The sequence below is a fragment of the Caretta caretta genome, chromosome 16 (genome assembly GCF_965140235.1).
Source record: "Caretta caretta isolate rCarCar2 chromosome 16, rCarCar1.hap1, whole genome shotgun sequence".
Lineage (NCBI taxonomy): Eukaryota > Metazoa > Chordata > Testudines > Cheloniidae > Caretta > Caretta caretta.
Genome location: NC_134221.1, coordinates 4,393,856 through 4,418,292, shown reverse-complemented (window position 1 = coordinate 4,418,292; position 24,437 = coordinate 4,393,856). Strand labels below are relative to the sequence as shown.

Below are 24,437 nucleotides of genomic sequence, written 5' to 3'. Positions count from 1 at the left end.
ATGTGAAGCAGGCCAAGAGGGTGGGAACAGTCACCAGCAGCCAGGCTAAACAAGCCGTGAGGCCTAGCTCTGTTCCAGAAACTTCTATCAGGACCCGGTCAGAGGTGATGGACCCGGACCCCAGGCCAATGTCTGCAACAGCAGTAGTGGATCCAGTCCCAGAGACCCAGACGGAACCAGTCCCAGAACCGGAACCAGCCGAACAACCAACACCAGACCCCGTGTCAGCACTGAATCCAGTACTTGCAACCTCAACACCAGAGGGCCCCACCGAACCTGAACTGGCAGCAGCCGATAACCCTACACAAGAGGCTCAGCCGGAGCCTGAATCCCAACACAGTGCACCAGCGGAGAGCGGTTCACAGTCAACAGAAACAGCTCCATCCCCTATATCGCTTCCAGAGGGACCAAGCCTAGGTCCACAATCCAATGAGGGACTGATGTCTCCAGCATCAAGGGAACAGTTCCAGACCGAACAGGAAGCAGATGAAAGCCTCCAGAGAGCTTGGACGACGGCACGGAGCAACCCACCACCTCTCAGCTCTTCTAATCGATCCAGGTTTGTTGTAGAAAGAGGACTTTTATACAAGGAAACTCTTTCTGGTGGACACCAGGAAGACTGGCATCCTCAGAGACAGTTGGTAGTTCCAACTAAATACCGGGCCAAGCTCTTGAGCTTAGCCCACAATCACCCTAGTGGCCATGCTGGGGTGAACAGGACCAAAGACCGTTTGCGGGGGTCATTCCAGTGGGAGGGAATGGGCAAGGATGTTTCTACCTATGTCCAGTCTTGTGAGGTGTGCCAAAGAGTGGGAAAACCCCAAGACCAGGTCAAAGCCCCTCTCCAGCCACTCCCCATCATTGAAGTTCCATTTCAGCGAGTAGCTGTGGATATTCTGGGTCCTTTTCCGAAAAAGACACCCAGAGGAAAGCAGTACATACTGACTTTCATGGATTTTGCCACCTGATGGCCAGAAGCAGTAGCTCTAAGCAACACCAGGGCTAAAAGTGTGTGCCAGGCACTAGCAGACATTTTTGCCAGGGTAGGTTGGCCCTCCGACATCCTCACCGATGCAGGGACTAATTTCCTGGCAGGAACTATGAAAAACCTTTGGGAAGCTCATGGGGTAAATCACTTGGTTGCCACTCCTTACCACCATCAAACAAATGTCATGGTGGAGAAGTTTAATGGAACTTTGGGGGCCATGATACGTAAATTCGTAAATGAGCACGCCAATGATTGGGACCTAGTGTTGCAGCAGTTGCTCTTTGCCTACAGAGCTGTACCACATCCCAGTTGAGGGTTTTCCCCATTTGAACTTGTATATGGCCGTGAGGTTAAGGGGCCATTGCAGTTGGTGAAGCAGCAATGGGAGGGACTTACACCTTCTCCAGGAACTAACATTCTGGACTTTGTAACCAACCTACAAAACACCCTCCGAACCTCTTTAGCCCTTGCTAGAGAAAACTTCCAGGATGCTCAAAAAGAGCAAAAAGCCTGGTATGATAAACATGCCAGAGAGCGTTCCTTCAAAGTAGGAGACCAGGTCATGGTCTTAAAGGCGCTCCAGGCCCATAAAATGGAAGCATTGTGGGAAGGGCCATTCACGGTCCAGGAGCGCCTGGGAGCTGTTAATTATCTCATAGCATTCCCCACCTCCAACCGAAAGCCTAAGGTGTACCATATATAATTATTGACCTAAGCTGGTAAAGATAAGCTTCGGAGGTTTTTCATGCAGGTCCCCACATCTGTACCCTAGAGTTCAGAGTGGGGGAGGAACCTTGACAGGTGCCTAACCTGCTTAGGTGCTTTGAAAATCCCCCAAGGCACCTCTCTGCATCTTTAGGCACCGCAATACCCTTGAAAGCTGGCCTGCCCTTACACAGCAGCTCAGTCCCACGAGAGAGACCGTGCCGACAGTCATCCCTCCTAGTGACTATTGTCCAACAGTTCCCATGGCAACACCTTTCCCTCATTTTTAACGATAGGATCAATATTAGCCACCCTCCAGTCCAGCACTAAGTAACTGGTTCGGAGTGAACAGCACACACAGCTACACTATCCCGCTACACACGCACCCTCACAGGACTGCCACTTCCTCACAGAGCTTGACTTCAATCCTCCAGGCTGGTGCTCTAGGTCTCCTGTTTAGTTTGGTTTGAACAATGTTGGTACCTGTGTCATCTTCACAATTTGTAAATCAAGATTGGATGTTTGTTTAAAAGCGCTGATCTAGGGATTATTTTGGGGCAGGTCTCTGTCCAGTGAGATACAGGGGGTCAGGCTAGCTGATCACAGTGGTATCTTCTGGCCTTGGAATCTATGGATTTTCTAATTCAAATATTTTAAGAGAAAATTTATTCAGCTCGACAGTGCATTTTGCATAATTTCTCAGGGTCTCCCTGTGCTCATTTTCAAATAATCTTTCGCTGTTTTTCTCTTCAATTATAAAGGGAGACAGGTTCCTGGCTTTCCTACTGTTTCTGTCTACATGTTCTTTGTTTTGATTTCAGTGGTTATTCCTTCACATGCCTTTGAATACTCACCAAACCTCTTCACTACTTGTTCTTCCTTTAAAAAATAAAATAAATAAAAAAAAAAGGACACAGTTTCTGGTACCTACACTATCCATCCCCCTGGTATTCCACGAGGTCTCCTCTTGAAAAGGGAGATTGATTTTGCTTTGGTGCTAAATACAGCCAAGCTCCAGCTTACCCCTCCCTTTTACTTTTAAAATAGCTTTTCCAGTTACTCCTTCTGCATTCCTTGTACCTAGAACTCTGGTTGGCTTTAACGAGAGTTTTGGGTACACAAGGAACATAGGACGAGGCCCACTGCACAGTTTTATGGCCCATACAGTCCACCACAGAATGACTGCTACTGCCCTGTGGTCTCAGACCTCAAGATATGTAATCAATTCTTCCAAACCTGTAACAACAAAGGGCTATTGAGAGGCCCAGATACATTCCTGAAAAAGAAAAAACCCCACACACTTATTTTTTTTCCTAAAGGTTGTTTTATTGTAAAACCATAAATACAACACTGACATGAAAATCCTCAAGCAACGGATGCTTTCTTACAGTTTGTCTTCTGCCTTGGCATCAACTCTGAAAAGAATGTTGCAGAAATATGTCTCTAAGACACCTCTCCAAATAACTGAACTCTGGCCTGGAGCTCTGAGCTAGTTGGATCTTAAGTGGAATTACTCCTTTTCACACATGGAATATTTCCATTCAGACAGCAACAGACTTGTAGAAACAGCAACATTTAAACAGCTTGATTTTTTTTTAAAGAATCCTTTTCATTTGACGTCAGTCTAAGTTTCAAACAGCACTGAATTTATTTAGCTGTAAAAAACAAACAAACAAAAAATCCTAGAAAGAAAAAACCTAGAACTTGAGTTAGCCTCAAGCATTCATATATCACAATGAAAATCAGCAACTCAATCCCGTGCAATATTGCTCTCTATTGAGTCATTCGATCCACACCAACAATACATGAGACTTCAAACAGGTTTTGTTTTGTTTATTAACACAGCAAGTGTGACATTAGATAACCTTTTAAATACAGTACATGGTACAGTGCGGGGCCAACTGCCCGCACATTTCCCCATTATGAAGATAAAGCCAGCGGTGGCGGTTTATAAAAATATTGTGTTGCTACAAAAGTATAAATTAATGCTACTGGTATTAAGAAATATTAAACACATAAAACTTATAAGGATTAAGAAAAATATTCATTAATACCTGTAGAAAACTCTGGCCTAAAAAAGATATTTTTTGTATATTTTCTTTTTTTTAAGATGGCATGAGATTCTTGCACTCGCATGTAGAGAGACACATGCTGGTGCATCTATGGTATTGCCTAGAACATCTGCATCTACAGAAAGGAAGGTAAATGCACACAAGTTACTGGGTGAGGGGATATGGGGAGGAAAAGGAGAACTTTGTTAATCATTTTCCTGATGAAACAAGAAGAATTCAGCTCCCAACAGGAGGTTTCAAGAACTTAACATACAAAATGAAGAACTTTTCAGACTGGCTGCATATGAGGATTTCCTTGTGTTTTTGTTGGTCGGAGACATTCTAGCTACAGGATAGACTGGAATCCTCAGAATCTGGATGATGTGTATTCCTCCTGCATTTGTGACCTTGGGTATTCACCTGTCATCCATTATCAGTTTTCCTTTTACAAAATTAAATAAAACTTCCAATGAATGTAAAGGGACTTTGGCAACATCCACAATTGCCCTAAGATTCTGTTGCTCTTTTCAGAGTACATGCCTCCCTTCTCAAGCAGATGGGACCTTCTCCATGGATAACATAACCAAAAATAAAAAATATATACCCTAACCACACACATTTCAGAGACAACCCCAAGGATCCCCAGAAGACTATTCAAGGCTTATGAGGCTGGAAGGGTCTCTTTAAGGAACTTTGGCTGTACATAGCAAGGGTTTTACATGCCTCTATCCATCAATTCCATTGCAAAACCTCCCTATGGTTAAGGCTATGCTGCTCATCTGGGTACCAAGACAAATGCTGGCTCCTGTCAGTGACACTAAAATACAGAAAGAAACAATCCTTTCAGTCAGTGGTCGATGTTGGGCCATTCATGTGACTGATTGCAGAAGCTACACTAAAAATTTCAAACGCAGCTGCTTATAGATTACTAAACCCTAAAAAGTCTACTGGATACACTGTCCTCTAATGTGATCAAAACTCTTCTGTCAAGTTATAAAACAAAGGACTCTAACAGGCGTAGTAAAAAAACAAAAAAAATCCCACAACTCTCCCCCCAAAAAACCCAACTGACCAACACAATTAAACAGAAACTTTCATGGTAGAAAATTAAATTAGAGGGCAATACACTCTCATTGGTTTACCATATCTGGCCTAGTGTAAGCAAACTTTTCCCATAGTATCAAAGGGCCATTCCAACTCGGATCTGTACTTGTTTTTACCTCTGCTCATTTACAATGACTGGCTTCATGAAATTTCCATAAGCCTAAAATTCCCCATGATACACAGACATGTCCTAGGTGCTGTACAAGGGAGTACTTATTGCTACTGGGCAACATTTTCAAAATCACCTAAGTGATTTAGGAGCCCAAATCCCATTGAAAATTTTACCTGCAGTGTCTCATTGGGTCTGATGCTTCTAGGGACTCCCAGATGATACCAAGGGATTCAGAACCTGTGTGTGACACAGCTGATGCACAGTGGGAGGAGTAAAATGTTTGATTTAACTCTCAATCTTGCTTGCACTGTTAGTCTGAGAGTAAATGAGAGGCACCCATTTATTATTTGTACCCAGGTACTCTCAGAATTGGTGCCATCCTGCAAGCCCATCAGCTGCCTCCATTCTAAAGCGCGTGTATATATACTTTAGAGAAGGAAAAAATCTAATTGGTCACTTTGTCCATGCACAGAGGCGAATGCAGTACTGTGCCATGCAGTCTGTCCTCCATTGCTCTATCTGGTCTTGTTTTAAATGATGGGGCTCCAAACCCATCCCCTTGAGAGACTACTCCTAGATTTAATAGATCCATCTGCAATAAGACAGGCTTCCTGAGATCCAGTTTACATCTCCTTTGTTTAATTTCATCCCATTACTCCTAGTTATTTCATATGGAACACCCTAAACAACTCCACCCCTCTCCCCACTTGGGAGTTCGTACCTCTCAAATACTCACAGACCCTCTTGTCCTCCCTTGGTTGTCACTTAGTCAAACTAGATTTAGCTTTTTCTTTGTTATAGGTCAGTCCACCCAGCCCCACTGCTTCCAATTTGTTGGTAACTTTGTGGTGTCTCGAAGTGAACATAGTATTTTAGGTACAGTATAGTGTCTCTTTATTATCATTTCCCTCCTCTGTGTCACGTTGCCATGACAGTTCAGCCATTGTTAGATTCAGAGTGCTCTAAAGTATGCTTCAGATTGGCTAAGGTGGTACAAACTCCTTCAACAAAATACTTCGTACAGAAAACCCTCCCCACTGCTACAGTATGTGAAAGCACAAGTTGCATAGAGCCACTCTATAAAGTGTGAGAGCCACAACACTGCGAGGTACCACATGGAACACGAAGACTCCAGAAGGACTCTCTGACATGGCAATTCAGGCCTTGGGCAACATTTCCAGAAGCACCGAAGTCTCATTTTCAAAAGGGATTCAGAGATTTAATTCCCATTGACTTTCTGAGAGACTTACATCCCTAAGTGCCTAAATCCCATTTTCAAAATTGATGTAGGGTCCTAAGTCACTACTGGACACATTTTTAAAGGGGATTAGGTGCCTAAATACCCTTAAAAATCTGGCTTTTAGGTACTTTTAAAAATGTTACACCTTGTCTATATGAGAAAAACTATATCAGTGATCATTAAATATATCTAGTGAAACTGGCAGAAACCTCTAATGTAGATGCTTAAACCAGTTTAACTCATACTTAAATTGATTTAGCTTAATTCTGTAATTTACAGACTCAAGCTAAACCAATTTAACACGTGCTTATATTAGTTTAAATGTCTACATTAGGGGTTTTCACCAGTTCTTCAGATTCCAAAGCCAGAAGGGACCATTGTGATCATCTAGTCTGATCATCTAGTCCTGTATAACAATTCCCCAAAATAATTCCTAGAGCAGATCTTTTAGAAAAACATCCAATCTTGATTTTAAAATGGCCAGTGATGGAGAACCTACCACACCCTTTGGGAAGTTGTTCCAATGGTTAACTCTCCTCTGGGTTAAAAATTTAGGCCTTATTTCCAGTTTGAATTTGTCTATCTTCAACTTTTAGCCATTGGATCCTGTTAGATGTTTCTCTTCTAAATTGATGAGCCCATCATTAAACACTTGTTTCCCAGGTAGCTAAGTCACCCCTTAATCTTCTCTTTGTTTTACTAAAACGCTGTTTTACTCAATTTGATTTAGATTCTCGTTAAATGGTTGCAAATTTTCTCATATGAACAAGTCTTTGCTAACATCCTTCACTCCAGCCTGAAACCCAACAGAACAAGAAGACACTGGACCCATCACATCAGCCAGTCAGCTTGCTCCTAACCATTCAAGAGACAACCTCAGTGGAGTGGAACATTGTTGGACAATAATCATGTTCTATTGTTGGAAAAAAGGAGAGGAGAAACTCAGATAGAGGAGAGGGTTATAGGTTCAGCACTGTTCCACAGGCATCTCAGCTGCTGCGCACTCACAAAAACAGAACTTTCTGCGTAGAAAAATTCTGCCTTTATATCCTATTTTTTCAGTTCTCTGCCTCTGTTAAGAAGGCTATTTGGACAAGACAAGAGGAACTTTGTTTCTTCAGAGTTCCTCTGCTCTTGGTGCTTGTTTCCTTCTGTGACAATTCTCAGACATCATAATGGTTTCCACAGCACAGAGGAATATGGTGTCAGGTGCAGAATAAGCAGCAGCAGATTAGTTCACACAGAACAGAGATTCCGGTTTCGTTCACAGAAGTGTTTATCTATAATGAATGAGGGAAGCAAAGTGTTTTGCAGTTTCCTAAGCATACATCAGTGGACCTGTAACTGACAATGCACAGTGAAACTACTTCTACAGAAACAGGATGTTCCACTCAGCTTACTGGCCACCAAAGCAGATCTTTGTGGGATTGTTCAAAGAGCTAAGGTTGCAGGACACAGAAGTATCCCCAAAAATGTTTCCAGGCCAGTGTAGCATAATGAATTGCCAATGTCACAATAATGTGGCACAAAAGTTTCTCCCAAACCGATAAACTGGCTTGCTTCCTTAAGCAAGGGGACACAGCCTAGAGGGGAGGCATAACTCTTTTCCGCACCAGTCAAACACATAAGCTTTGTATTAAGTTTGATGTCCTCCTCATTGGGGAGGGGGAGGGGGAGGGAGAATTCCAAACACAGGCTGCTCCATCCAACAGCTAGATGAAAGAGCTTCCAGTTCAAAAGGAATGGAACTACACTGCACATACAGCACTACCATGAGGCATGACTTCCCTACTCTACCACTTCCCACTGTGGGACAGGCGGCGCCTGCTGCTACTAAAGACTGCTGTGGGAGAGAGCGATTCTATGTACAGCGTGATGGCCAAGCCAAACTTAATAAAGAGCAATAAATAAATAGAGAACTTGGCAAATCAATGGTAAAGATTTCCTAAATTCAAAACCATTGCATATTATCTGCACTCCCTGGAATGAGCTACTGTCTGAGTAACTGGGGCCGGGAAGGAAGAAAATCATCACAAAATCCTTTGCAAATAAAGGAAATCTGTGTGCTGCTGACACCATTCTCTCCTTATAACTGACAAGAGTAAAGAAGAAGTGGATAGGGACAGTCGAGGGACAGCTCATCATAGGCTGGTATCATCCTGTGGGCAGCACAAAGCACTAACGGGTGCTTGCAAGTGAAGTGCCTAGCGCCTGTAACATGTTTATCCTCCTTATTAGAAGCTGTGGACTCTTCCATTCTCTTGGTAGGGAACAGGTAGTTGTTAATTTCATGTAAGCTCATGGACTTTCTAGACTGCCAGGCTGAGTTTATAAATACTGGCGAGTTTCTCACCTATCAGACACCACTGCAGTCACGGGTTTGACATCCATAGCAGTACGGCTGTAACTGTGTTGGAGGCATTCCCAATTTGGATAGGGCGAGAAGTCTAGTCAGCTTCTCTCTCTGATCTTTCCACCAAGAAAGCTCCAAAAATGATTCTCAAATCTGATGTTAACACCAGTCTGCATATTAAGTAGATGCCAAAATGGTTCCAATTCTATCTCATTCACTATGTCAGGGCTTTGACTCCCAGTCATAGAATATCAGGGTTGGAAGGGAACTCAGGAGGTCATCTAGTCCAAACCCCTGCTCAAAGCAGGACCAATCCCCAGTTTTTGCCCCAGATCCCTAAATGGCCCCTCAAGGATTCAGCTCACAACCCTGGGTTTAGCAGGCTAATGCTCAAACCACTGAGCTATCCCTCCCCCCAGTCAAGGCCCCTCTGTTCACACAGTGCCTTCCTGTTACATAAGAGGAGAACAATCACACTGTCCCCGGGCTGAGACAACAAATCTCACTTGTCCCACAAAACTACTAATCCTGTCCAATAGCAAACATGTTCTTGATTAAGGTTGGGAATTTGAAGGACAGGTAGGGGAATTGGATGCTCATTTCCCACTGAACTGGAAATGAATTTCAATGGGAGTTGTGTGGTTAACTCCCTTCAGCTTCTTTGACAGGACTTTCTAAGACGTAATATACTGATTCCATGAGAATGAACTAAAATCCTGTCAGGAGTTTTGACTGTCGAGGTGCACACTAAATGCAAAAAACTGGAAAGCCGTTCCTGCTTTGGGTTCTGAACTCGGTGAAGGTTTTACTGTGTAAGCATCGCTATTTTCTCTCAGTGGTCACTAAAGCATGTCACAAAGGTTACTCAGTTTTCACAGTCAGGGTTTCTCTCCCTTTTCTTTTTCTCCTTGGCAGCTTAAAATTTCAGTTTGTTTATTAAACTTTTCTCCTGCACTGCATGCGCAAACAGATTAATTATTGTAGGGTTGCTCAAAATGACTGGGCAGGTAGCGCTCATATGGGAGGAAATAAACAGCAAAAACCCTTGTTCTGAAGGGCAAAGAAATCCCACAAAGAATTATCTCTGTTTGCAAAGTCCACTGCACACGAAAATACATTTTGGGGTGTCTCCTGCTCTTGAGTGTTCTCTTTAAATGGTATTATTCCTGCAGCACTGGGGCTGTGCTTACTAGACACCTTGTTAGAATAAAGACCTCCACAGCCACACTTACAACTGCATTTAGAAGATGGATGATTTTGCACTGGTGTCACGGGCAGGAAGCCAACACAATCTTCAGCTTATTCAGTCTGCACGAGGTGTTGCTTCCCAGCCAGGAAGGGGCAGAGGTCTGTTGGGAAAGATATCTGCATACCCAGGGCTGTCCTTAGATGTGCCTGGAACAAGTAGGGGTCACTATTGTGAGAACTCTCCCAGCTCTGAGCAATACAGGCCACAGAGAACATCATTCAGTGCCTTTCATAATCTAGGTGTCTGAATGGGAAGTGTTACATACTGGGAGTACAAGTGACTGCAAGCAAACAGCAAACGATGTGTGCTCACATGGGGAGTTAGAACTTGTTCTACTGGGAGACGGATTTATTGGCCAGGACTCTGGGCTTTATCCTCCATTGCTAACAAGTGTCTTTGGACCTTTAATTGTCACCACAACCAGAGATGGGCAGAGGGAACCTTGGATTAATGTCTGTTCAGTGGATGGTACCTCTAAGTGTGCAGCAGCCTCCTTGTCCCCAGTAGTACATTGTCAGCATGCAGCACATACCCACATCCTGCTCAGGGATTTCAACCCACAACCTTTCAGTTCAGAGTTGATAGTGTTACCAACTGAACTGCTCTAGAGACTCATCTGGGCACATAAGACCAGTCTCTTGTCACCAGTGATTCCAACTAGGAAGCAAACTGCTTCAAGTGTGAGAGGATGCATCAAGAAAGGAATTTACTTAATTTTGCAATTGGGATCCAAATCCCTTTGGTGGAGAATTCAGTTTGATACCAAGGGTCTGGATTCGTCCAAGAGCACCAGATTTAAGAGGTCAGGTGCGACGCCACTCAACTTTGTGTGCAGACATTTACGATTCGTCTACACAGCAAAAAAGCTCCAGCAGCAGTGAGTCCTAGAGCCTGGTCAACTGACTCGGGTTCACACCTCGGGACTAAAAATAGTAGTGATGTTCCCGCTTGGACTGGAGCCTGGACTCGGAGACCCGGCGAGCCAAGGTCTCAGAATCTGGGCTCCAGCCCAAAGGGGAACATCTACACTGCTATTTTTAGCTCTGCAGCACAAACTCTGCAAGCCCAAGTCAGCTGACCCAAGCGAGACTTATTGCACAGAGTGGTTTTCTGCAGTATAGACGTACCCTTAAGAGCTTGCCTTGCCAGCCAGCTGAAATGACTCGTGATACTTGGATTTTATGATGATCTCCGATACTGCAGGTGGGAATGGTCTATATGTCTGAAGAGCCAGTAAGCATGAAGTTTTAAGGTCACAGGACCTTACTAGCCAGAATGATTCAGCAATGTAGCAAGTAGTGTAATGCACTATAGGTATTTAAAAGACATTCGTGCTATCAGAGGAAACCATTCAGAATAACGCAAGAAGGTACTCTGCACTCAAGTGGAAGCACATACATTCAGAAGCCCACATGCTTATCTTAGCTTCCTCCAAACCCTACATTTTGAAAACTGATGACCTCTGCTCCCCTGATATATCATACACCTTGGTTTGTTCTTGACCACGTGAAGATTGTTTTGACATGTGTATGGGGAAGGCTTACAAAAATGTTGTATAGCAGAGGTTCTCAAACTGAAGCCTGTGGATCACTTGCTGGTGGTCCACAGAGACCTGTCCAGTCATACTGTGTTAGTTGTTAAAGTGTATTGAAAGACACTAAAAACACATTACTTTGCTAATGTTACTTCTCCATTTAAGCAATTGCAGCAGTTCCCACAGGGATGTTGTTGGTCCTCAATGGGACAGGAGGTATCGACATGACAATCCTGCTGTGAAGATTTGTTCTACTCTATGAACAAGTTTAAGAACCACTGCTATATAAGATGCACAGGTGAGATGAGCTAGTTTACAGTGGGACTTCAGAAAAAAGTTTATCTTGTAAAAAAAATTCTATAAAACATAACAGTTACAGACACTTTTTGCCATAATAATTTCTCTCAGTTCTAAATCAAACTCAAAAAGGTAAAATCACTAGCTAAAACGTTAAACTCAAAAATGGGAGTGGAGACAGAAGAGTATAATTTTTGTGTCTTATATTAAAATGCAAAAAAATGTGTTTCCTTAAAGTCTCCCTTCCTGATTTCTAGAGATACTAGTGCTTGCAAAACATAGCTGCCTTGATAACATGCAACATATGTTAAGAAGGCTACAAACGAATGCCCTCGAGGTGTACAGTTATTCATAGGAGCAAAGCCCAGTGGAGAACTGGTCTATTCAATGCTGTTTGATTATCCATGGCAAGGTAGCCCAGGGGACAAGAGGAGAGGTGGGGTGGGGTGGAGGAGAAATAAAAGAAACTTCAAGTCACTTTAGATCGCAGCTGCCTGAAGATTTTAGAATGTCAGCCTCCCATTGGTGTGCCCACTTGAAAACGTTAGAAAGTCTATCAAGTCCACATGCTAGCTAACGGAAAGGAGCATGTTCCTTACAGAGGGCTGTGTCCGACACGTGTTCGGCTTCCCTCTGAAACTTAGTTTTTTATTATATTTTATGTGTGTGTGTGTGTGTGTGTGTGTGTGTGTGTATAGAACAAACCAAGGTGTGTATATATATATATACACACACACACACACACACATATATATATATAAAATCATACACACATATATATAAGCACTTGGTTTCCAGGGGCTTTCATAATGAGGTCCACAGTGTTTAGAACTTAAATTCTTTTCTTTGTCTGGAACAGTGTTTTAAATTTTTTTGTTTGTTTTTTTAATTAAAAGACAGTTTTAAAGCATGTTGGACTTCAAAAACATGAGTTTGTTCATGTCTTCTGGACTGAGCAGCCGCCTCCTTTTGATTAAGAGGGCCTGCTCACACATATTTACACATTCACTTCTGGCACCGACAGCAGGCACTGCTAAGAGCCAAAAGGCCAACTTGGCTAGTTTTGTATGCTTTTGGGTAACACACGACCAGTACTGAAATAGATCAGGGGTGGCCTGGAAGAGGGGTTCTTGCAAATAATCGTAGACTTCATTTTTCCCAAACTGCTCTTCTTCCTGAGCTGGCGGGGCCTCACCTGCTGCCCGTGGTTTCTTGGTAGAAGGTTCAAATTCTGGTTCTTCTGCCCAGGACTCTTTCACTTCATTGATCAATTCACAGACTTTGCCAATGATCTCTTCATGCTGGTATGGTGGGACTGGCCGCAGCTTCTGCTGAGGGTCCAAGATCATGGCTACTTTGTGTGCAGAGTGAACTTTGAAGTTCTCCTTCAGTGCCTCCAGAAAGAGGTGGCAAAGCTTGCTGACTATGCCAGCGTCATTGGCTTTGGAAGTGAACAGTTTCTCCAGTTTCACGTAGGTGGGCAGTACCAACTGCAGGGTGGGCCGGCTCTCATTGCTCAGTTCAATCACTGCTTGTTTCACTGGGGCCAAAATGGCTGCCAGGTTGCTGAGAAGATGCTTGTTCAGGTTTTGGATGAGGTTCATCTTTTTGGCTCTGCTGTAGAACTCGCATATCTGCTCGTAACGCTCATGGACAAGCAGGAGGGAGTCAGTCACTGAGTTCCAGCAGGGTGGGGGAGACGTTTCCTCCAGGGAGCCAAAGGTCTCCTTTGAGAGGCCCGTGGATCCTGCCAAATCTTCACAGACATTCAGGAGCTCGATGACTTCGTGCATGTTGCGAGCCTGTAGTGTTCGCTTACTCAGCACGCTCTGCACGACTGAGTTCAAGGCACAGGCTGAACAACGCAAGCACATACCTGCCTTGGAGAATGCAGAGGAGTTGACTTTGCAGTCTGTGACGTACACTGTCCTGATTTCTGACATCACAAACTCAGACATCACGTTCTGCACCCAGTGGTGGATAAAATCACCATTATCTCGGATGTCCACACCCTTAATTCCCAGGACATAACTCTTGATGTGGTTGCCTTCAGCCTGATAAGCAGTCAGGATGTAGCAGGAATCAGGGCCAATGCTCTGAGAGTGGCAAGTGACACCTATGCCTAGGCAGGCATTGCTGCCCAGGGCGCAGGTGACTTTCACTTTCACTTGGTTGTACATCCGAGGCAAATGCTTCAGCGCCAGTGTGTTGAAGTTGCCAAGGATTTCTGTGACAGAGAAAGCACCGTAGCGAGCACCACTATCCACCAAGGTCTGTGCCAGCTTGATGAATTCCTTCCCGCTCACCACACTCAAAGCTCCTAGGTCGGTGCACATCACCCGCAGCAGCCTTTCAGCAATGTTCTGCCGCTCCTTCTCCGGGATTGCACTGTTTGCTACTGAACCACTTGCAGATGCTGCAGAAAAACAGAGAGAAGAAAGGAACTTGTCAGGATCATTCCTTCTACACAAGGAACAGGAACAAGGCCAGAATTTCTCCTCTGCGAGTGACCCAACCAGGAGGCACTTGCCCAGAGTATGGCAGGTACAGATCCATTCCTGAACCTAGGATTTCCAGTGGGCCTCTATTCCAAAGTGCTTCTAGATTCAGGCTGTCCCTGCTGATCCAATGACAGACTTTTCCTCTTGCTTATAGCAGAGAGGAGCTTATCAGTATGTTTTCCCTGATTCAGTAACAGAAGCACAGCAAAAGTGGATTATGCAGGATTCAGCTGCCATCATGGCCTTGGGCAGCTGTCCTCTGTCCCTCCCCAGGGACCTCTCTGTGGCACTGATCTAGGAGTTGTCTAATTGAGTTATAATCAAGTATGGTACTGGTTTACAGTGCATCAGGGTTAGAAGTTAGGTCTTTGATTCCCCTGGTAGGTCTAGTGGGCTAGGCTGGCCTTTCTGTTCTTCTGTTGAGAATTCAGGACTCACGTTAGCATCAAATTATTTTAATAAGAGCTGCATCTACCTAGGTTTTGTATGTACAAGAAGTCTGGGTTTTTGGTCAACTCCATTGGTGTTCAGGCCTGTACAGTTTAAGGTTTTCTTTCTCCTTCCCCAGCTGTAGTCTATTTTTTGTGACTGCTGCTGGGCTTTATTGTTGTTTCTGCCATTTTTGGACACACCACAGTACACAAAATATTAGGTTTTTAATGGATCTTGTTTCCGCAGATTTCAGAGTAGCAGCTGTGTTAGTCTGTTTTCGCAAAAAGAAAAGGAGTACTTGTGGCACCTTAGAGACTAACAAATTTATTTGGGCATAAGCTTTCGTGAGCTACAGCTCACTTCATCAGATGCATTCAGTGGAAAATACAGTGGGGAGATTTATATACATAGAGAACATGAAACAATGGGTGTTACCATACACACTGTAACAAGAGCGATCACTTAAGGTGAGCTATTACCAGCAGGAGAGCGCGGGGGGGGGGGGGGGAGGAGGGGGCGTGACTTTTGTAGTGATAATCAAGGTGGGCCATTTCCAGCAGTTGACAAGAACGTCTGAGGAACAGTGGGGGGTGAGGGGGGGGAATAAACATGGGGAAATACTTTTACTTTGTGTAATGACCCATCCACTCCTAGTCTCTATTCAAGCCAATTAGCTTGTTAATGAGTTCAGTGACAGGAGCTCTCTCTCAGCTTTTTTCCTACCATGACTACATTTCCATTACCTCCCCTGGAGTTTCCAGATATCCTCTACACAGATATCAAAGGTGCTTTAGTGGGAATGAGTACCATAGTTTGTAGGGTGCTAATGGCACCTGAGATCTGGTGTGACTAACTGAAAAAAAATACATGAAAAAAGCACTACTGACAGACACGGGACATGGGCTTCGACCTGCCTGAACCACTGTGGTGACCCCCCCCCCCCAGTTACAGAGCCACTGGTTCAAGGCCTACAGGGAAATGTAATGATAAAACAGGGCTACGTACTATTATTGGCATTGTTTCTTTGGAGCTGTGGTTTCCACTTTTCTTCCACAACAGTCAGAGGTGATCTGGGTTGGTTAGAGGCAATATTGTTCTCATTGTCAGCTGTGGGGCATAAACAAGAAGGCGTTAATCAGAGACATAAGAGGAGCATTTCTCCACGATATTAAGGGAGACACACACACATCCAGCCATGTGCCAGGATGGAGTGTGGGGCTACAAGAAATGCCGACTCTCCAGAAGACAGCAGGATGACAGAGCTAAACAGAAAAGGGGAAACAATCTCCATTTACTACTTAACATTTACTTTTGTTCTCCTTAATTAGGATAACACCAATTCATTACATTTTTGGTTGCATTTAATAGATATATTATCCACAGTAGAAAACAATATTATCATAAGGCTTGAACACATGTTCAACACACCCTCATGTAATTTCCACTTGGGGTTTCCCAGCTCCTGTAGCCCCTGTCTGAATCCCTACCAAAAGGATTACAGCTAAGATGGCTGCCACGGTGCTCTGACCACATTCCCAGTGTAACACCATGCCACTGGATGAGTCATCAGCAGTGGGGAGCTAACCTGGGACCTCTGGATATTAATGCATGGGCTACTGCATGAGCGAAAAGAGCCGCGTGACTGTGTAGCTGGCTGGCTCATCAATCTCTAGGTGGGCTAGCCAACACAAGAGGGGGACAGAAGACATACCAAGGAGGCATGACCTACAGCAGTATGCTTGGAGTCAGGGACTGAAGGAACTAAAAACCCCTGCTGTGGCCAACAGGGAGGGTACTGCATGGATTGATCTGGACAAGCAGTTCACTGGACCAATCACAAGCCTGCAGTGAGCTAACGGGAGAAGAAGCAGCCTGACAGAAAAAGAGAGTTTTGCGTTTGGAAGCTGGGAGAGAGACAGCTTGTTTGGGTGCTGCATTGGCAACACACTGGACCAACATCCCACAGGAACTCATTTAAAAGCGATAAAGGAAATGGTTGAACCAGGAACCAGAACACAGCCTGGCTAACTAAGCTGCTATTCTGCAGCAGAAGATCAAGTATAACAGAGTAGGGATTTGGTGTGGGCCTGTCATGGGTCCCTCAACATGTCTGAAGGAGGCAAAGCTTTACATGGTGTGCCCAGAATGGATGGTCCAGTGTTTGGAGGGCCCAGTGCCACGCTCTAAGACAGCAATCAGCTGGAGGGAAGGCTACTAATAGGTCAGGTCTCTAGGGGGCGTTGGAGAGAAAAGAGAAGCAGGAGTCCTCACATGATACACCAGGAATCAGAAATGACTGGTTTTTCCCAAGGTTTGTCTATTCTAACTGCTCCATAGCAAACATCAGAAATGGCATTAACTCTGCATATCTACTGGTAGGTTAATGAGACATACCTCATGTCTGCTATTAACTTTGTTCCATTAAGGACCATTCACATGTCAGCCATCTTCTGGTCTTGGCAGGGGGAAACCTGTATTTCCTTTATCTATTTCATAATAGTAGGGGATTTATTATGTGCAATTATTCATTGGTGTTCAATGCGGAGTTAATAAGATTTGTGCATTTCAGTTTCATCCTTCTTATCAGTCAGGTTGTGAACTATATAGATCATGGTTCTTTAATTTCTCTTCATGCCTCCAATCCTTTAATCCAGGTTCAGCCTAGTTGTCCTTTTTATTTTTTTAGCACTAGATTGCAGAAAAGGCATTATATGTAGCACTCGACCTGAACAAAGTACCCCAAAGGGAGTGAAAGCTGGATATTGTGCTGTGTAATTACAGAACAAATTCCTTTGCCTTGTATTCTGCTGTTCTAGTTCTGCACCTCAGCCTCCAATTTACATTCTAATTGCTTCTTCCCATTGTGTAGCTATAATCTTCCCTAATTACCCTTTTAGCCTCCAGAATCACTGAAGTGCCAACAAGCCCCTGCTCTCACTCCTCAGGGCTAGCAGCATGTTTCTGGACTTCAGTCACTTGTGTAGGACAGCGGACTCCTCATTTGGAATAGAGAGAGATTAGCCATTTACTACTAACATTATGAAAGTGAAACTGGATTTCTGCATAGCAACACATGCATTCAATGTGCAGTTATAACAGATCCCACATGCCTCAGGGCAATATGCTACTACTAGGGAGACAGTTATACTGTACTCGACAATCCACAGTTATGCCAGATTCCTCAGTCCAGCAGGGGAAAGGATACAAGCCGTGTTGTGTGTCACTGATTATGCAATTAATTCATTCAACAGTATGCTGAAGAGTCCCTGCCACTCTCGCGCAGGGGTGCAGTACAGACACTCACCTGCAACTGCCTTTACCTCTCAGTTATGCAGAGCTCCACACTGAATGCACGACTATAGGGTCTCTCTCAGTAACTGTGGTCATTATATTGTTTCAACCATTGCTCTGGTTGGTTACCACCTTCAGAATCTGACATCCCAATAAATAAAGCTGCCTTTAGCAATGACACCCTCCTTGCCCTGCCCCTCACTTAAACCCAGATAATAAATACAAAGTAATTCATACCAAGCGATTATTACTCTTAGTGAGAAATAGGAGGGAAGACGAACTCTCCCTCGGAGTGGGAGGGCAGGGGGGAGGAGAGCTACCGGTCCATGATGCGATAGGCAACACATACAGATCCAAGATAGGCAGAAAGGAGGTGCAAGGGACAGGTGTTAGATGAGGGTTAAGTTAGGTGATAGGCTGGGAAGGTATTATGTTTTCTGTGGACATGTGGATGGGACATTCTGAGGGCTGCAATCAAATCACTGCGATTTATAAGTATCTAGAGAGCAGGGCAGGAGGTTGGGATGCAGGGTGCAGGAGGGGTTTGGGGTGTGGGCTCCGGCCCGGCACTGCTTACCTGGAGCGGCTCCAGGGTGGCAGCGGCGCACACCGGGGCCAGGGCGGTTCCCCATTCCTGGCCAATGGGAGCTGCTGGGGGAGGTACACACAGGCAAGGGCACCACGCAGAGCCCTCGGGCCCCCCCCAACCCTCCAGGGGCCACAGGGACGTGGTGCTGGCTGCTTCCGGGAGCAGCGTGGGGCATGCAGCGCCATGGGGGTGACAATCCCATGGGCTGTAGTTTGCCCACCCCTGCCTTATCCCTTTGCCATTCCCACCCCATCTATCAGTCAGGGATTCTCCCCAGAGTCATGACAATTGGTATTTGTTTATATTGTGTTCCAAGTGCAAGGAGAGATGGAGATTCTCCCAGTGCAAACACACGAGGTAAATACTAGAGCTGGCAGAAAAATGTAGGAAGGCTTTTCTGCTGGAGAATGCAGTTCCAAAGGTGGAACACTTTGCAAAAGCATGTTGATTTCACCCAAGTTTAGTTTTGGGGGGAAAAAATTGGGACAATGTCAGAATGTCCTTTTTTGATTTTTCCAAACAGTTCGATTGACCCCAAACAAATTTTTTCCTAGAATTGTCTTTCATGGAGAATAGAAATTTCACGGTTTGTTTCTATAGGAATGAAGTCAAATGTGGAAATTGTGAAATCCTTCGTGGCACTCCTATAGCCACTGCCTTGGGCTCCCTGGTCTCAAGCTTTTTTCTGCAGATAAGAGGTGAAATTACTGGCACATTGGAAAGTGTAAACACAGGAAGCAAAAAGCAGAGAAGCTAACAGACGGAGTTTGCCTAGGATCTGCCTGAGAGGAGGTACGCTAAGGGCTGCATTAAGGAGGCTGTGTTGGTGAGTATCTGAGCATCTGTTGTGGGGACAGTTTGACCGTGTGCTTGATTGGTTGTTTGAAAAGTGTGAATTGGGAGTGCTTTGTTCCAGGTGAGCCTTGAGTGGGCCTGACTGTTATAAAAAGCCAGTCAGCTGCGAACCAGCTGAGCAGTCAACAGCAGAGAGGCTAACAGAGGGAGTTCGCCTGGGGAGAGCCCACTGAGGCTTACATCTTGCCGGCTTCTCTGAGTAGTTATTACAACTCCTGAGGAAGTTGTAGAAGGAAGGTAATATGGACGGGGAGTGTTCAGCTGTTGTGGCCTGCACTGGATGTGCCATGTTTGTCTTTCTTCCACAGGACAGAAGCGACTTTGTCTGTACAAAGTGCAAGCTGGTGTCCATATTGGAACAGAAGGTTCAAGGTCTGGAGCAACAGGTATCTGGAAGAGGTCAGGATATGCTTCTACAGACACGACGTTCTGAAGATTCAGAGCAGGCTGCACTGTGGGCACAGGAGGACGGTGAAGAAATTTGGCAGCATGTGACCTCTAGAAGAAGAAAGGGGAGCGTCCATGTACCAGCAATGCAGATACAGGTAAGTAACCGTTTTCATGTTCTCTCCACAGGTACTAATGCGGAGAGTGGACTAGATGATACATCTGAGGGAAGGGAACAGAAGGAGATTCCGCCGATGGGAAGGCATGAGATGCACTGTCCTAGGGTTGGGGGTTCCATGACTACCGCTCCCAAGAGAAGGAGGCGGGTGGTGGTGGTCAGGGACTCTCTCCTCAAGGGGACTGAGTCATCTATCTGCTGCCCCGACCGGGAAAACCGAGAAGTCTGCTGCTTGCCAGGAGCTAGGATTCATGATGTGATGGAGAGACTGCCGAGACTCATCAAGCCCTTGGATCGCTACCCCTTCCTGCTTCTCCACGTGGGCACCAATGATACTGCCAAGAATGACCTTGAGCGGATCACTGCAGACTACGTGGCTCTGGGAAGAAGGATAAAGGAGTTTGAGGTGCAAGTGGTGTTCTCATGCATCCTCCCTGTGGAAGGAAAAGGCCTGGATAGAGACCATCGAATCGTGGAAGTCAACGAATGGCTATTTAGGTGGTGTCGGAGAGAAGGCTTTGGATTCTTTGACCATGGGATGGTGTTCCAAGGAGGAGGAGTGCTAGGCAGAGACGGGCTCCACCTAACGAAGAGAGGGAAGAGCATCTTTGCAAGCAGGCTGGCTAACCTAGTGAGGAGGGCTTTAAACTAGGTTCACCGGGGGAAGGAGACCAAAGCCCTGAGGTAAGTGGGGAAGAGGGATACCGGGAGGAAGCACGAGCAGGAGCGCGCGAGAGGGCAGGGCTCCTGCCTCATACCGAGAAAGAGGGACGATCAGCGAGTTATCTCAAGTGCCTATACACAAATGCAAGAAGCCTGGGAAACAAGCAGGGAGAACTGGAAGTCCTGGCACAGTCAAGGAATTATGATGTGATTGGAATAACAGAGACTTGGTGGGATAACTCACACGACTGGAGTACTGTCATGGATGGATATAAACTGTTCAGGAAGGACAGGCTGGGCAGAAAAGGTGGGGGAGTTGCATTGTACGTAAGGGAGCAGTATGACTGCTCAGACCTCTGGTATGAAACTGCAGAAAAACCTGAGAGTCTCTGGATTAAGTTTAGAAGTGTGAGCAACAAGGGTGATGTCGTGATGGGAGTCTGCTATAGACCACTGGACCAGGGGGATGAGGTGGACGAGGCTTTCTTCCGGCAACTCACGGAAGTTACTAGATCGCAGGTCCTGGTTCTCATGGGAGACTTCAATCACCCTGATATCTGCTGGGAGAGCAATAAAGCGGTGCACAGACAATCCAGGAAGTTTTTGGAAAGTGTAGGGGACAATTTCCTGGTGCAAGCGCTGGAGGAACCAACTAGGGGCAGAGCTCTTCTTCACCTGCTGCTCACAAACCGGGAAGAATTAGTAGGGGAAGCAAAAGTGGACGGGAACCTGGGAGGCAGTGACCATGAGATGGTCCAGTTCAGGATCCTGACACAAGGAAGAAAGGAGAGCAGCAGAATACGGACCCTGGACTTCAGAAAAGCAGACTTTGACTCCCTCAGGGAACTGATGGGCAGGATCCCCTGGGAGAATAACATGAGGGGGAAAGGAGTCCAGGAGAGCTGACTGTATTTTCAAGAATTCTTATTGAGGTTACAGGTACAAACCACCCTGACGTGTAGAAAGAATAGTAAATATGGCAGGCGACTAACTTGGCTTAACAGTGAAATCCTTGCTGATCTTAAACACAAAAAAGAAGCTTACAAGAAATGGAAGATTGGACAAATGACCAGGGAGGAGTATAAAGATATTGCTCAGGCATGCAGGAGTGAAATCAGGAAGGCCAAATCACACCTGGAGTTGCAGCTAGCAAATGATGTTAAGAGTAACAAGAAGGGTTTCTTCAGGTATGTTAGCAACAAGAAGGAAGTCAAGGAAAGTGTGGACCCCTTACTGAATGAAGGAGGCAATCTAGTGACAGAGGATGTGGAAAAAGCTAATGTACTCAATGCTTTTTTTGCCTCTGTCTTCATGAACAAGGTCAGCTCCCAGACTGCTGCACTGGGCAGCACAGCATGGGGAGTAGGTGGCCAGCCCTCTGTGGAGAAAGAAGTGGTTCGGGACTATTTAGAAAAGCTGGATGAGCACAAGTCCATGGGGCCGGATGCGCTGCATCAGAGAGTGCTGAAGAAGTTGGCGGATGTGATTGCAGAGCCATTGTCCATTATCTTTGAAAACTCATGGCGATCCGGGGAAGTCCCGGACGACTGGAAGAAGGCAAATGTAGTGCCCATCTTTAAAAAAGGGAAGGAGGAGGATCCTGGGCACTTCAGGCCAGTCAGCCTCACCTCAGTCCCTGGAAAAATCAGGGAGCAGGTCCTCAAGGAATCAATTCTGAAGCACTTAGAGGAGAGAAAAGTGATCAGGAACAGTCAGCATAGATTCACCAAGGGCAAGTCATGCCTGACTAATCTAATTGCCTTCTATGATGAGATAACTGGCTCTGTGGATGAGGGGAAAGCAGTGGACGTGTTGTTCCTTGACTTTAGCAAAGCTTTTGATATGGTCTCCCACAGTATTCTTGCCAGCAAGTTAAAGAAGTATGGGCTGGATGAATGGATTATAAGGTGGATAGAAAGTTGGCTAGATTGTCGGGCTCAATGGGTAGTGATCAATGGCGCCATGTCTAGTTGGCAGCCAGTATCAAGTGGAGTGCCCCAAGGGTCGGTCCTGGGGCCAGTTTTGTTCAATATCTTCATAAATGATCTGGAGGATGGTGTGGATTGCACCCTCAGCAAGTTTGCAGATGACACTAAACTGGGAGGAGAGGTAGATACGCTGGGGGGTAGGGATAGGATACAGAGGGCCCTAGAGATATTAGAGGATTGGGCCAAAGGAAATCTGATGAGGTTCAACAAGGGACAAATGCAGAGTCCTGCACTTAGGACGGAAGAATCCCATGCACCGCTACAGACTAAGGACCGAATGGCTAGGCAGCAGTTCTGCAGAAAAGAACCTAGTTACGGTGGTTACAGGGTTACAGTGGACGAGAAGCTGGATATGAGTCAACAGTGTGCCCTTGTTGCCAAGAAGGCCAATGGCATTTTGGGATGTATAAGTAGGGGCATTGCCAGCAGATCGAGGGACGTGATCATTCCTCTCTATTCGACATTGGTGAGGCCTCATCTGGAGTACTGTGTCCAGTTTTGGGCCCCACACTACAAGAAGGATGTGGAAAAATTGGAAAGAGTCCAGCGGAGGACAACAAAAATGATTAGGGGACTGGAACACATGACTTATGAGGAGAGGCTGAGGGAACTGGGATTGTTTAGTCTGCGGAAGAGGAGAATGAGGGGGGATTTGATAGCTGCTTTCAACTACCTGAAAGGGGGTTCCAAAGAGGATGGATCTAGACTGTTCTCAGTGGTAGCAGATGACAGAACAAGGAGTAATGGTCTCAAGTTGCAGTGGGGGAGGTTTAGGTTGGATATTAGAAAAACTTTTTCACTAGGAGGGTGGTGAAACACTGGAATACGTTACCTAGGGAGGTGGTAGAATCTCCTTCCTTAGAAGTTTTTAAGGTCAGGCTTGACAAAGCCCTTGCTGGGATGATTTAGTTGGGGATTGGTCCTTCTTTGAGCAGGGGGTTGGACTAGATGACCAACCCTGATATTCTATGATTCTATGAAGCTCTATGGACACACAACTGGGTCAGTGTGAGGAATCAGTGCACAATTTAATTCTCTGCTTTATCTGAAGTCTTTAAAAATAAATCAGAAGTGCCTGGCTTACCTGCATGGGACTGCATGTGCTCCAGCAGATTGTTATAAAACTGAAACTGGATTCCACAAGCTCCACAGGTGTAAGGTTCTGTATGGGAGAGATCAGTTCAGAAGAGTCATATGTAGTGTGTGGAGAAATAGCACACATGCACATTTCATAATGGAACTCTATTGTGCCTTACAGCCATTAGTCAGAAGACCTCCTCACTTTACAGTGATTATGCATGTGAATAAGGGTTTGCAGAACTGAGCCCACAGTTAGGTAATAGGCCCTGATTCAGGATAGCACTTAAGCATGTGAATACTTCCTGAATTATGGTCTTAGGCTCTAAATCTGCATACTTATGCCTGTGCTTAACTTTACTCATGTGAGAAGTCCCCTAGGAGTCAGCAGCACTACTACTAAGCACATGCAGAAATGTCTGCAAGATTGGGGCTTTAGCACGGATACAAATTTAGAAAGTACACTTCCAGAACTCATCGCTTCTGGAGACTTGGTCTCTTTTTAGTTCCTTTCTAGTCTTTTTTGTCTTTAACTGAATTTAATTTTAGACGCAGTTCCGTCATTTCCAGACTCTGCCTCCTTTCCTGAGCAAGACTAGGCCAGAGGGAGAGGCAGTGCTCTGAGGAGGCTGGAGGTCTGAGCTTGGCACCCCCAGCAGGGCATCAGGCTGTGACAAATCCTGCTCCCCAGATGCTGGCACTAGTAGAAGTGTGGTGTGGGCAAGCAGCTTTCTGGCCACCAGCCAAGATCAGACCAGGGTGGGCTGGTTGCCCTGGAAAGTGGGCACAGCAGCACTGAGCTGCTAGGGTGAACAGGGGTGCAGGAAAGTACACACAGCTGCG

The 24,437-nt window shown here is 45.4% G+C and overlaps 1 protein-coding gene across 20 annotated transcripts in view; it reads right to left on the bottom strand.

Annotated features, from left to right (window-relative positions):
• Positions 1-2,994: 2,994 nt before the first annotated feature.
• ZNF618 (zinc finger protein 618) overlaps positions 2,995-24,437 on the bottom strand; it is a 334,457-nt gene continuing 313,014 nt past the window's right edge. For all 20 annotated transcript variants that reach the window (XM_075120522.1, XM_075120511.1, XM_075120515.1 and 17 more), the window contains 3 exons: positions 23,602-23,679; positions 15,572-15,673; positions 2,995-14,049 (listed from right to left, as the gene is read on the bottom strand). In XM_075120522.1, coding sequence (XP_074976623.1) covers positions 12,536-14,049; positions 15,572-15,673; positions 23,602-23,679 — 1,694 coding nt within the window. In that variant the 3' untranslated portion in view covers positions 2,995-12,535. The remainder of the gene's footprint in view (positions 14,050-15,571; positions 15,674-23,601; positions 23,680-24,437) is intronic.